Source organism: Simochromis diagramma, unplaced genomic scaffold, assembly GCF_900408965.1.
Source record: "Simochromis diagramma unplaced genomic scaffold, fSimDia1.1 OVJJ01000802.1, whole genome shotgun sequence".
Lineage (NCBI taxonomy): Eukaryota > Metazoa > Chordata > Actinopteri > Cichliformes > Cichlidae > Simochromis > Simochromis diagramma.
The window spans coordinates 4,989,074-5,003,351 of NW_024387492.1; the positions used below are offsets into that span (position 1 = coordinate 4,989,074).

Sequence of the window (14,278 nt, forward strand, 5' to 3'; positions counted from 1 at the left end):
TATTAAAGTGATAGAATGCTTTTATAAGGTGCTTTAGGGGCATAAACTCTACAAATGGACAATTTTGGTAGGTGGCTATGAGGTAACCAAATGATGATATAATATATCATGCCTAATTCATGTTTTATGGATATGAATTTGATGTTATTGTTATGAAATTAAAATGATACAATGATTTTTATCAAATTGCAAACGTTAATAGAGCTTAAATGGGTGAGTTATGAATTGTTTGTTGCAGCCGAAGGCATTAGACATAAAGACCTGTGGTTCCGCTTTTGCTGGCATAACACTGGACATTTTGATGTATGATTCTATGGGAACTGATTTCTATTAGAGGCCTAACACACAGTGTAAGACAACCGTTCACACTGATATTCACACCCACATCCTGTTTAAAATTACCAAGTGGCCTCAAATGCACACCTTTGGACTGTGGGAGGAAGTCTTCATACCTGGCATTTAGGCACAGGGATAATGTTTAAAGTTCACACAGAGAGGCCCCAGCCACCCAACAGATTCAAACACAGGATCTTCTTGCTGTGAGACTACAGTGCTTACCACTGCACCACTGTGCTGCCCACAAAACAAATAAATATGTTTTCAGAGAGCTCAACTAACCACAGCGGATGTTACTCAGCATTCATCTACAGTAGAGGTGTCAAATATAAGGCACTGGACCAATAGTTAGCCCTCTGCCTTTGGAAAATGTGAAGAAGGACATAAACTTTGGGCTGTATTTTCCTAAATTTTACAGCTTGTCCTAATGATAAAGACCTCCCTTCTTATGGAGCAAAGTAATGAAGTAAAGTTCCGAAAAGGTCCTGTTTTTTTCACAGACGACAAAATAAATGTCTGGGTTGTTTTTTTTTTTCCTTGTTTTGATTTGTTTTTTTGACAAAATAAATACATTAATTAAATAGGACCTTTTCTGGGAATGAACAAAAACATTCTGCTTTATGATGAAAGGACAATCTGGCCAATGAGCTACCAGGACTTTTTCTGTAATTTTACACTTTTGTTTCTTACGATTTTAGCCCAAAGACTCTGAAAACAGATTTCGTTCATTAACAACAGCAGCATTTGCTTATCATTAAGGAAAAAAAAAATGAAACTGCTTTTTGTTATATTAAAGTATCTTGAGGTTTAAATACGTTCTTTACACCGACAGAAAGATGAATTTCACTTGTCCCAATGTGAAATGAGTTTAACATCCCTAAGCTGCAGTACATCTCCCCCTCTACAAAAAAAACAGCACACCTTTCACTGCACCATATTTCTATTAACATTATAATAGTGGTTCTATTTTCATGTTAATCTGTCAAAAGCTGCACATTTTAGTTGAACTGATCTCTAAATACTGTTTTTAAAACTTACTAAAATATTTGTTTAGAACAGCGGTGCAACTATCATAAAAATGATTCTCTGGAATATATTTTCGCTGCAAAAGAAGATAGAGATCAAAACTCATTTCAGCTTCTGTTGAAGGTGGTGAACAACTACACAATCCTGACATCCCCTGACTCACAGACGCTCTTCAATTGTCTATGTAGTGCGACTTCTACACAAACATACCCCAGCCTGTTTGCAATCAGGTTATTAATGGTTTAAAAAAATACTACTTAAAGGCAACGCCTGCAAACTCTTTACATTGCATGATTCCACTGTTATATTTGTCATTTTTAAGATAATGCTTTGGGGCAGGGACACATCTCCCAAGACAATCTCCTGCTGGTTAAAAAGGCCTTATGCTAAGCAAGTCGACACCAGCCTGTGGTCACTATAATCCCCCCCAGAATAAAATGATCAGTGTGGAAACAGTGGGAAATGCTGGACAGGGCAGCTGTGTGTCTAAGGCAAAGTCTTCTGAACCCCTACCATTAATCTCTGTACACAGACACACCTGGACACCTTGCATATTAGCTCACACCTGACTGGGTTTTAGCATCACTTCGTTGGAAGACAAGTGAAGTTCCTGAAGTGACACCTTGATGATCAGCATCTTTGGACCAAAATGGACCTGACAACAACAGTTTCTCTTCTTCTGCTGCTGCTTCTGGGCCTCTGTAATGCTCATCATGACCATGTAATTAATTAATTAAAAAGTAAAATTGCTTATTAATACTGCATTTACCACATGATACATCTCCCATAACATTGGTGCCTATCTTTATCTGTAACGTAGCATTCAACACATTAAATACAACAACATTAATTACAATACAAGTGAAATTTGTTTCTATCTTCTGTTCACAGGATCATGCTGGTCAGAATGGTAAGTGAACAAATCTGGGTTAACAAATTTTGAGCTCTATATAACTAACTGTGTCACATTGTCACTTTTCTCATTGTAACAACAACGTAGTATGACTTCTGATTTTCTTGCATTCATAGAGATCTCTGGGGAGGACATTACCACAACCATCCTCAGAATGAACAATGGTGAGTCTTTAGTCATTATATTACAAAAGGGGGGGGGGGGGGGGGGAATACCTTGTCTCATTATCAGTGTCAAATGATAGAATGAAAAGTCATTCTATCATTTATTTCAATAGGATCTACAGATTTTCTGGTGGAAGGAGACATACTCATTCCAAGAACCAGAAATGCTTTGAAGTGCGCAAATAAGCAATACTCCTGTCGATGGCCAAAGTCTCTCACATCTGGGACTGTTGACGTTCCTTACATTCTAAGTGATAAATATGGTGGGTTTAACTGTGGTGCATGTTACAGCACAAACATTCATCTAGTGAAACACTTACGTCACTGATTAAGTTATTCACAACTGTAGATAATGGTGAGAAGAAGACCATTTTAGATGCCATGAAGGGCTTTGAAACAGCAACCTGTGTTCGCTTCATTCCACGCACAGTCAGAGACCGCGTACCTAAGTATTGAACCAAAATATGGGTAAGTTATTTACTACAGCACTACTTGAAACAAAAGACACTGCGTGGAAATCACAGAAAATGACTGCATATGCAGTGAAAAGTGAAAAAACAAACAGTAAATAATTTATTTTTTAAGTATGTTCATTTAAATAATTTGTGTAAAGGAGATGTTGTAAAGTTGAGAACAGTTTCATTACCAGATGAGAGTTCTCATACAGTCCCACACTTTGGCTTGTTAAGCAATAAAACCATCTGGTTGAGGTTAGCAATCACTGTGGTTTCAGCTAAATAAAAATAGATACACTGTGTCTAAATTTAGGATAAATTACTGTTCTTACATCAGATTTGAAACTTTACATAAATAATCCCTTCATTTTTACAGCTACTGCATAATGCATATTGGTAGAAGAAACAAATATTGTGAACATTTATGGCAATTCTAAACATAACTTTGTAGTATTTGCTATTTGCCAATATGTTGTATCAGCATTTGTAACAAAAGTAAGGAAGAGGCACAAACCAGCCAATCCGTGCAGAGTCAGGCACAGCGTAAAAGAGTAATACACAACTTGGTGTAACACTAAAAACTTTAAAAACAATTTTAAACTGTATTGCCTTATTGGTCAAAAAGTGGAAAGTTACTTTTTCAATTCAACTTTTTTTTCCTTAGTTGTTCAAACGTTCACTCGATACATGTTAAACATCAGACTAATGTCAGCTGTCTTCCTCTGACGATCATCTCTGGCTTCTTGTACTGTTTACATCTTTAGCTGTTCCTCTTTGCTGGGTCGTATTGGAGACAAGCAGGTGGTGTCACTGCAGAGGTTTGGCTGTGTCCAGCATGGTATCATCCAGCATGAGTTGCTGCATGCACTTGGTTTCTACCATGAACACACTCGAAGCGACCGCGACCAGTACATCAGAGTCAACTGGCAAAACATCATAAAATGTAAAACTCTCAAAGCCTCAATGATGACTAATTGAAATAAGACTGTTCTGTTGCTTTGTCTTTTTAATTTATTTGTCTTTCTCCCGCAGATTTTTTCAACAATTTTGACAAGATGGACACCGATAATCTCAACACTAGATATGATTACTCCTCTGTCATGCACTATGGAAGGTAAGCCTGAACAAAAACACAATCTTAAGTCAAATGTACTAAGTGTAATTGTGTTGCACAGAAACAAATTCTGTTTAATCGCCTCTTACAATTCTTCCTAATTATAGGACTGCCTTCGGAATTACTCCACAGTCAGAAACATTAACTCCCATCCCCGATCCCAACGTTCCCATCGGCCAGACTGTTGGCATGTCTGACATCGACATTCTCAGGGTCAACATACTTTACCAGTGCAAGAACTAAACAGGAAGAAAATATTAAAAGCATTATAATAAAGCATTGTGACATCTCCAGTTGTTTCTGAGTTTTGTGTTGTGATTGACATTCACATAATAAGAAAGGCTATTCCATATCACATATTGTTAAACTTGGTTGAATTTATTTTATTTTGCTAGTTTGACTTCTCATGGAAAATGAATAAAGCTAAATGTGATGCTGGAAAAGTCTTAAAGCTTAAGTTTTCTAAAGGTTATTCTCTGCCAAGTGCAGATGTGTGAAGTAAAAGATCAAATTGGATTACCTGTGTACCCAGGTAGATCCCCCGAAGTGGACAGGCATTGATATCCAGGCGGCACATATACACAGAAAAGTACTTATATATGTTCAAAATGCTTCATGCAAACATTGGAAAATATACAAATACGTTGAATTTGAAGTACACATAAACAGATGCCAGAGTTTGCAGCACCATTTCTCTCTAACACACACACAGTGTAATTTTTCCCCACTGATAATAAATGTCACATTATTGTGATGTACAGCACAGGACCACATCAGCGTTGGGCTTGGATATGTCATCACTGCTGTTTGGTGTTCAGGAACAAGGTGCCAGAAGTTCTCTTTTTCTCCACTTCTTCCATTTACTACTACACCTCCCAGAAATGATGAAGCCAAAGTGAAATTAAAAAAAAATTGATTTATTATTTAGAGCTGGATCCATGGACTGTTGCATTTGTCAATAAACTGGAAGAAAAACATGCTTAAATTCCTCCAGTCTAAATTGGAGTTCAGAATCTGTTTTTGGAATAATGTAAAACCAAAATCAAGAGAACACTTTTCTTACACTGGAGAAGCGAAATCAAGAGAATTGATTCATTTTTTCTTGACTGGCAATTGATTGCTCAGTCAAATAAGAGTTTCACTTCTATTCTGATGCTGTATATTGTACCAAAACCTGTGTAAAACGTATACAAATGCAATCCTCTCCAGTTAATATGTAATGTGGCTTATTTAATTACATCAGACGTTTGTTTTCTGTACAGCTTCTTTTCATTCTTTTTATTTTCCTCAAAATTTAGAAAACACTGACTTGTCACTAGTTAAGATGAAGCTGTCCTGTGCTGTTTATAAATCAAACCTATTCAACCTGTTAACTATCTATTACTATAGAATTAACAGATTAATGAAAAATATGCTTGATTTTTAGGTGGTTGCTTGGCCACATTGTGTCATATTATATCATGACATCATAATATATTATAACATGATGTTATATTAAAGTGATAGAATGCTTTTATAAGGTGCTTTAGGGGCATAAACTCTACAAATGGACAATTTTGGTAGGTGGCTATGAGGTAACCAAATGATGATATAATATATCATGCCTAATTCATGTTTTATGGATATGAATTTGATGTTATTGTTATGAAATTAAAATGATACAATGATTTTTATCAAATTGCAAACGTTAATAGAGCTTAAATGGGTGAGTTATGAATTGTTTGTTGCAGCCGAAGGCATTAGACATAAAGACCTGTGGTTCCGCTTTTGCTGGCATAACACTGGACATTTTGATGTATGATTCTATGGGAACTGATTTCTATTAGAGGCCTAACACACAGTGTAAGACAACCGTTCACACTGATATTCACACCCACATCCTGTTTAAAATTACCAAGTGGCCTCAAATGCACACCTTTGGACTGTGGGAGGAAGTCTTCATACCTGGCATTTAGGCACAGGGATAATGTTTAAAGTTCACACAGAGAGGCCCCAGCCACCCAACAGATTCAAACACAGGATCTTCTCGCTGTGAGACTACAGTGCTTACCACTGCACCACTGTGCTGCCCACAAAACAAATAAATATGTTTTCAGAGAGCTCAACTAACCACAGCGGATGTTACTCAGTATTCATCTACAGTAGAGGTGTCAAATATAAGGCACTGGACCAATAGTTAGCCCTCTGCCTTTGGAAAATGTGAAGAAGGACATAAACTTTGGGCTGTATTTTCCTAAATTTTACAGCTTGTCCTAATGATAAAGACCTCCCTTCTTATGGAGCAAAGTAATGAAGTAAAGTTCCAAAAAGGTCCTGTTTTTTTCACAGACAACAAAATAAATGTCTGGGTTGTTTTTTTTTTTCCTTGTTTTGATTTGTTTTTTTGACAAAATAAATACATAAATTAAATAGGACCTTTTCTGGGAATGAACAAAAACATTCTGCTTTATGATGAAAGGACAATCTGGCCAATGAGCTACCAGGACTTTTTCTGTAATTTTACACTTTTGTTTCTTACGATTTTAGCCCAAAGACTCTGAAAACAGATTTCGTTCATTAACAACAGCAGCATTTGCTTATCATTAAGAAAAAAAAATGAAACTGCTTTTTGTTATATTAAAGTATCTTGAGGTTTAAATACGTTCTTTACGCCGACAGAAAGATGAATTTCACTTGTCCCAATGTGAAATGAGTTTAACATCCCTAAGCTGCAGTACATCTCCCCCTCTACAAAAAAAACAGCACACCTTTCACTGCACCATATTTCTATTAACATTATAATAGTGGTTCTATTTTCATGTTAATCTGTCAAAAGCTGCACATTTTAGTTGAACTGATCTCTAAATACTGTTTTTAAAACTTACTAAAATATTTGTTTAGAACAGCGGTGCAACTATCATAAAAATGATTCTCTGGAATATATTTTTGCTGCAAAAGAAGATAGAGATCAAAACCCATTTCAGCTTCTGTTGAAGGTGGTGAACAACTACACAATCCTGACATCCCCTGACTCACAGACGCTCTTCAATTGTCTATGTAGTGCGACTTCTACACAAACATACCCCAGCCTGTTTGCAATCAGGTTATTAATGGTTTAAAAAAATACTACTTAAAGGCAACGCCTGCAAACTCTTTACATTGCATGATTCCACTGTTATATTTGTCATTTTTAAGATAATGCTTTGGGGCAGGGTCACATCTCCCAAGACAATCTCCTGCTGGTTAAAAAAGCCTTATGCTAAGCAAGTCGACACCAGCCTGTGGTCACTATAATACCCCCAGAATAAAATGATCAGTGTGGAAACAGTGGGAAATGCTGGACAGGGCAGCTGTGTGTCTAAGGCAAAGTCTTCTGAACCCCTACCATTAATCTCTGTACACAGACACACCTGGACACCTTGCATATAAGTTCATCCCCGACTGGGTTTTAGCATCACTTCGTTGGAAGACAAGTGAAGTTCCTGAAGTGACACCTTGACGATCAGCATCTTTGGACCAAAATGGACCTGACAACAACAGTTTCTCTTCTTCTGCTGCTGCTTCTGGGCCTCTGTAATGCTCATCATGACCATGTAATTAATTAATTAAAAAGTAGAATTGCTTGTTAATACTGCATTTACCACATGATGCATCTCCCATAACATTGGTGCCTATCTTTATCTGTATCGTAGCATTCAACACATTAAATACAACAACATTAATTACAATACAAGTGAAATGTGTTTCTATCTTCTGTTCACAGGATCATGCTGGTCAGAATGGTAAATGAACAAATCTGGGTTAACAAATTTTGAGCTCTGTATAACTAACTGTGTCATATTGTCACTTTTCTCACTGTAACAACAACGTAGTATGACTTCTGATTTTCTTGCATTCATAGAGATCTCTGGGGAGGACATTACCACAACCATCCTCAGAATGAACAATGGTAAGTATTCAGTCATTATATTACAAAAAAAGGGGGGGGGGGGGGGGGGAGAAATACCTTGTCTCATTATCAGTGTCAAATGATAGAATGAAAAGTCATTCTATCATTTATTTCAATAGGATCTACAGATTTTCTGGTGGAAGGAGACATACTCATTCCAAGAACCAGAAATGCTTTGAAGTGCGCAAATAAGCAATACTCCTGTCGATGGCCAAAGTCTCTCACATCTGGGACTGTTGACGTTCCTTACATTCTAAGTGATAAATATGGTGGGTTTAACTGTGGTGCATGTTACAGCACAAACATTCATCTAGTGAAACACTTACGTCACTGATTAAGTTATTCACAACTGTAGATAATGGTGAGAAGAAGACCATTTTAGATGCCATGAAGGGCTTTGAAACAGCAACCTGTGTTCGCTTCATTCCATGGACGTCAGAGACCGCGTACCTAAGTATTGAACCAAAATATGGGTAAGTTATTTACTACAGCACTACTTGAAACAAAATACACTGCGTGGAAATCACTGAAAATGACTGCATATGCAGTGAAAAGTGAAAAAACAAACAGTAAATAATTTATTTTCTTAAGTATGTTCATTTAAATAATTTGTGTAAAGGAGATGTTGTAAAGTTGAGAACAGTTTCATTTAACTATTAGATCAGATTTGGTCAAACGTTCACTCGATACATGTTAAACATCAGACTAATGTCAACTGTCTTCCTCTGACGATCATCTCTGGCTTCTTGTACTGTTTACATCTTTAGCTGTTCCTCTTTGCTGGGTCGTATTGGAGACAAGCAGGTGGTGTCACTGCAGAGGTTTGGCTGTGTCCAGCATGGTATCATCCAGCATGAGTTGCTGCATGCACTTGGTTTCTACCATGAACACACTCGAAGCGACCGCGACCAGTACATCAGAGTCAACTGGCAAAACATCATAAAATGTAAAACTCTCAAAGCCTCAATGATGACTAATTGAAATAAGACTGTTCTGTTGCTTTGTCTTTATAATTTATTTGTCTTTCTCCCACAGATTTTTTCAACAATTTTGACAAGATGGACACCGATAATCTCAACACTAGATATGATTACTCCTCTGTCATGCACTATGGAAGGTAAGCCTGAACAAAACCACAATCTTAAGTCAAATGTACTAAGTGTAATTGTGTTGCACAGAAACAAATTCTGTTTAATCGCCTCTTGCAATTCTTCCTAATTATAGGACTGCCTTCGGAATTACTCCACAGTCAGAAACATTAACTCCCATCCCCGATCCCAACGTTCCCATCGGCCAGACTGTTGGCATGTCTGACATCGACATTCTCAGGGTCAACATACTTTACCAGTGCAAGAACTAAACAGGAAGAAAATATTAAAAGCATTATAATAAAGCATTGTGACATCTCCAGTTGTTTCTGAGTTTTGTGTTGTGATTGACATTCACATAATAAGAAAGGCTATTCCATATGAATTCAACCATATTTTTAAACTTTCCTGTCTTCATTCATTTTCATTTATTTCTTTTTGGTAGTTTTACCTTTTATGGAAGATAAATCAATAAATCCTCAGACAATTTTTTTCATCATATATGAATTATGCCTGGAAAGAAAGGTCCTTAACATGCATAATTCTCCATTACAAGTGGTATCATAACCTAAATTAGCAATATTCAGCCACCACATGTCATCCAGACATACTGTATAAACAATATAAATGCAAACTGGTAGAGCATCTCAGGACACACTTTGAATGAACTATTAATTCTGAAATCTAGTAGATAATCAGAACTTATCTCTCTAAAGAAGAAGTCATACTGACTTGTTCTACCAGTGTCAGCTACAGCATCTGCTATAAGATATTAACAGTGTACTCCCACTAACACAGGTGTAACTCATAAATATACATTTTTTGATTCTGTTCTGTTCAATGTGTCACAGTTAACCCAGTGTGAGCATGCCTAATACCACAGCCCCAGGCCACAAATGAAAAAAGAAAAAATAATGAACCTGGCTCAAGCGGTCCCACACAACTTGATGATGATGTTCCTTACCATCGCTAACAGCAATATGACGAATGCACAAAGGCCAAGAAACACAGTCAAGTGTTTGATAACGTCAGTCCTCCAGCATCAACTCAGACGTCGATAAAACTAAGCCTGCACAGCACCTCAGCATATCAGACCAGCTCACAGAGATGGACCAAAATCACCATTTGGCCAAAGATATATTTCCATTAAAAATGTTGAGTAATGAAGGCTTCAGCAAAAAAAAAAAAACAGGAAAAAACCCTATGCTATCCCCTTGTGATATTTTTTCAAAGTAAAATTACCTGCATTATATGCAAAATATAGCACAGAAGCGAACCAGAGAGGGATCTCCCAGCTGTTGAGTACCTTGCTATGAATTTTTATTATTCATTATAACCATTTTGGCCATAATCATGCATTATCCTTCTTCACACAAAAGAAGCAAGGTTGCAGGTTGAATCAACTTTAGGCAAGTATTTCAAACTGAGGCCACAGACTGACACGCCATTATTTTCCACAGACTCTGTTTCAGTTTGTGGAGGTAGCAGTGTCCAAACTAAACAGTACTGTTCACAAGCTGCTCATTTGCAAATAAGTTAATTGCTTAGTGGGTGACAAATAAATGACGGAGTGACAAAAACAGCTGACTGTCCAATCCCACTAAACATTGGAGGTCAGATAAACATGCAGATCATCTCTATATTGGGTCCGTGGGTCCACGACCAATTCTATGAAACATCCAGACTAGGTCCACAATTTGGACATCAATATGATGGTCAACATTTTCACTTTTGACTGGCTAATTTTTTTTGGACGTCATGCGGATGTCTATGACAGGTGCAGGGAATTTACATGATTAATAAGTGTAATTTTTTTTATTTACAAATATCAAGATTGTTTTTTTCAACATGATACATATGAATATGGATTATTTATAAACAAACACAATTTAATATGTGTTATGCAGATTATCCACCAAATCTCCAGAATAAAAAAAAGCAAGAGGAAAGCAAGGGTGACTAAAATTTCAAAATAAGAGCATGTGGAGTCCAGTAGAATATTCTCAGGAGAGAATCTCAGCTCAATATGTTGTCATTTTTCTCAGGTTGATGAAAAGTAAAAAAAATAAAATAAAATAAAAATAAAATAATGACTGCTGCAACTAGTCAACAACATAATAATATTTGGGGAGCCCTCCAAAGTATATTTATCACTAATCATCATGAGTAGTACACCAGTAATAAAAGACCGCAGGTCAAATTATCTTGAATGTATCAACAAAGATAACTTTGTAAATGAAAATAAATATTTACATTCATTTACAAACAACTTTGTATGTGCAATAAAATTCTGTTAACAAAATAACTTTATTTTTTTCCCTGAGTGTATCTTCTCATATTTTTAGTGCCGTTTACTAAGGAAATAAAGTAGGGAAACAGTGGCAAAAAACAAAGAAATGAATTTAATTAGATACAAAAAAGACTGACGGGTAAATATGTGGCAATATCTTCATAATTGAGTTCATTTCCATTTTGGTTCATAGTAATTAAGTTTGGGATTTGCACATTTGCGAAGACCTTGTTTTATCTGAGTGAATCAGTACTGCAGTACACGCAGCAAGCCAAAATTCACAAGCCGACTCTCTGTGGAAAGGCACAGATGTGGTAGTACACAAGATAAACCCCTCTCCTTCTACTCCCTAACCCTGCAGAGAATTTTTTTTTTCCACTTGGCCACATCCCACGCTTTTGGATGTGTTTTGTTCACCCTTTGAAATTTTATGCAGTGTTATTCTTCTGTGTTCACCCCAGTGAAAGAGAGCAGCGTTGGGCGAGAAACGCATATCAGGGGAGTTTTGGAGTGAGATAAAGAAGGAGAATGCCTGGGAGAGAGAACAGATTCCTGTTAAGCAAATTCTTCTCCTCCCATGATGTATGAATGCGCTAACAATCACAAGAGCGCTGCATGTATTTCTCCAGCGTCCTGGCTTAAATGCAGCTAAAGAAGGCCATGGCACTGGCAGTGCTCTGAGAAAGCCATGCAAATCTGAATACTTGAGATGGACACAGGTCCTTTAATGTTTCATAAAGCAGTTTCAGTTCATATCAATCGTTCTGCCCATAAAATATTCAAAATCTACTTGTTTATTGAAATATTTAACGTGCTGGCTCTGTTCAGACTCCAAGAAACTCAGAGAGATTTTTTTTCCAGCCAGCTATAAATTAAAATTTTCCTGCAATGCCTGATTAAAAGAAGATTACAGATGAGCCCACGATCCCATGACTAAAGCATAAACAGGCCAAAATAAACTGTGGTTAAAAATCACTGAACGTTCAATGAAAATGAGAGGGAGCTTTCTCAACTGCGAAGCATAAATCAAAACATATCGAAGGGAATATTTCTATCTTTCCTTAGACTGTTCGCACATTTCCCTCTTGGTTTTTATGCTACCGGAGACAGCCATTTGAAGCAAGCCTAATCTACATACCAAACATTTAGTTATACTGACTGTTATCTGATAACAGCTACAAAGAATTGTCTGTAAGGCTTTCACTGATGCTCTTTGACCATACTTTAAAGGGCAGTGTGTATGTGACCAGCAGGGTCTCCTGCAGGATGTCTATTCTAATAAGAGCAGGCCAAGCGGAGCCAAATGCAGCCTGATCTGTGATGTCACTGGTAATACACTGGCAGGCCATAACCGCTGGCTGGATGAATGGCTCTTACCACCACATTATTAACACAGATCAGTGTACCTGCCTCTCTTCAAACACGATAAGCCTCAGCACACAGCTCTCCTCAGTTCGCTGCATGAGCTGCCTAATGTCCACCAACAGGAAATTAAAATGTTTGCTCTGACTCGTGCTACCATCCTGGCCAGTCTGACCTTTAAGGCTATTTTAAAATGTTCAACAATTTTCAACAAGTCAGGCTTTCGACCCGTCTGGAGGAGAGAAAGGGATTTTGCACTCTGGGTTTCAATTTGTGCAAGTCTGTCCAAAAATCTATATTCAGATGTCCTTAGATATGTTGAAAAAGTCTGTGGTTTCTCTACAGTAAACCCTCTTTCCATAATGACCATGAGGAGATCTCTTTCTCCAGCAGATCCAATCTAAGAGATAACATACAAATTGACATCTAATGGCAAGAATAATAAAATATAGATAAACTCTTCATCTTTGAGACAAACTGGATCAAAAGACACAATTGCATATAAAATCTCTGTCTCTTTGTCTGCAAACTCTTCCAATCTAAGCAAATCAAACTTGGCACACAGATGCATCCTGGGTCCCTGAAGGTTCTTATCTGTATCACATTTTAAAAATCATTGTATCATTTTAATTTCATAACAATAACATCAAATTCATATCCATAAAACATGAATTAGGCATGATCTATTATATCATCATTTGGTTACCTCATAGCCACCTACCAAAATTGTCCATTTGTAGAGTTTATGCCCCTAAAGCACCTTATAAAAGCATTCTATCACTTTAATATAACATCATGTTATAATATATTATGATGTCATGATATAATATGACACAATGTGGCCAAGCAACCACCTAAAAATCACAGACCAAACAATCCTGTAGTATTGGCATGTACTTAAATTCAGGCTCTTTTAAAGAGTGTCGTTACTTCTGATGTGTGTTACATAGACACAAGTCATAGATTGATAGGTGTCATAGAAAAAAGTGCTCCTCGTTATAAAAAAAATGGCAGAAACCAAAGATTTTTGAACGTTTTCTTACTTGAATACAAATTCACATTAGAGAGGGATTTCTTTATATCCACTCTGGTGAAAGGAATCTCAGCTAAATTTAAATTGTAGCTAGTATTGCTGCATTGTGTTTTAAAATATCTGAAAACAAATGTGAACTTTAATACAGGCTATGCATTGATCTTACAAAATAACCTTGAGTAGCTTTTCTTTTTTTCAAACATAATTAAATAGCTGAAACAAACAAACAGAAAAAACAGAGACTGTTGTTTGTGCAGTGGATTTGATTTTGGAACATAAGAGAGAGATGAAAGCAACACTCACAAAAACAAGTAAATTTAGTTAGAGATGTGGTCAAAGAAAATAGAAAAAGATTGGCATACAAAGTCTGAGAGTCTTTCTTGTTGCCCTGCAGGGCCCAGTGGAGACGATTAGTGGGCTGAGAGATGGAGGCAAACTCTAACGTGTGCTATTGTTTAGGCTTTCATGAAGTTTCATTTAGCTTCTATTTAACAGATGCGAAGAACCTGAGGCGCCGCGGTGAAACATCTAAGGCTCATACATATAGAGCACACTGACGACTAACTGTC

The 14,278-nt window shown here is 36.9% G+C and overlaps 2 protein-coding genes across 8 annotated transcripts in view; one reads left to right on the forward strand and one right to left on the reverse strand.

Moving 5' to 3' along the window:
• The window catches only part of LOC120725428 (MAM domain-containing glycosylphosphatidylinositol anchor protein 2-like), a 194,068-nt gene that overhangs the window by 143,517 nt on the left and 36,273 nt on the right, over window positions 1–14,278 (reverse strand). The window lies entirely within an intron of this gene.
• On the forward strand, window positions 2,012–4,288 carry LOC120725429 (low choriolytic enzyme-like). The gene is given in 8 exon segments (XM_040018331.1): window positions 2,012–2,075; window positions 2,353–2,439; window positions 2,553–2,702; window positions 2,789–2,868; window positions 2,870–2,907; window positions 3,659–3,837; window positions 3,927–4,008; window positions 4,116–4,288. Coding segments are annotated over 8 exon segments (816 nt in total). The 3' UTR covers window positions 4,252–4,288.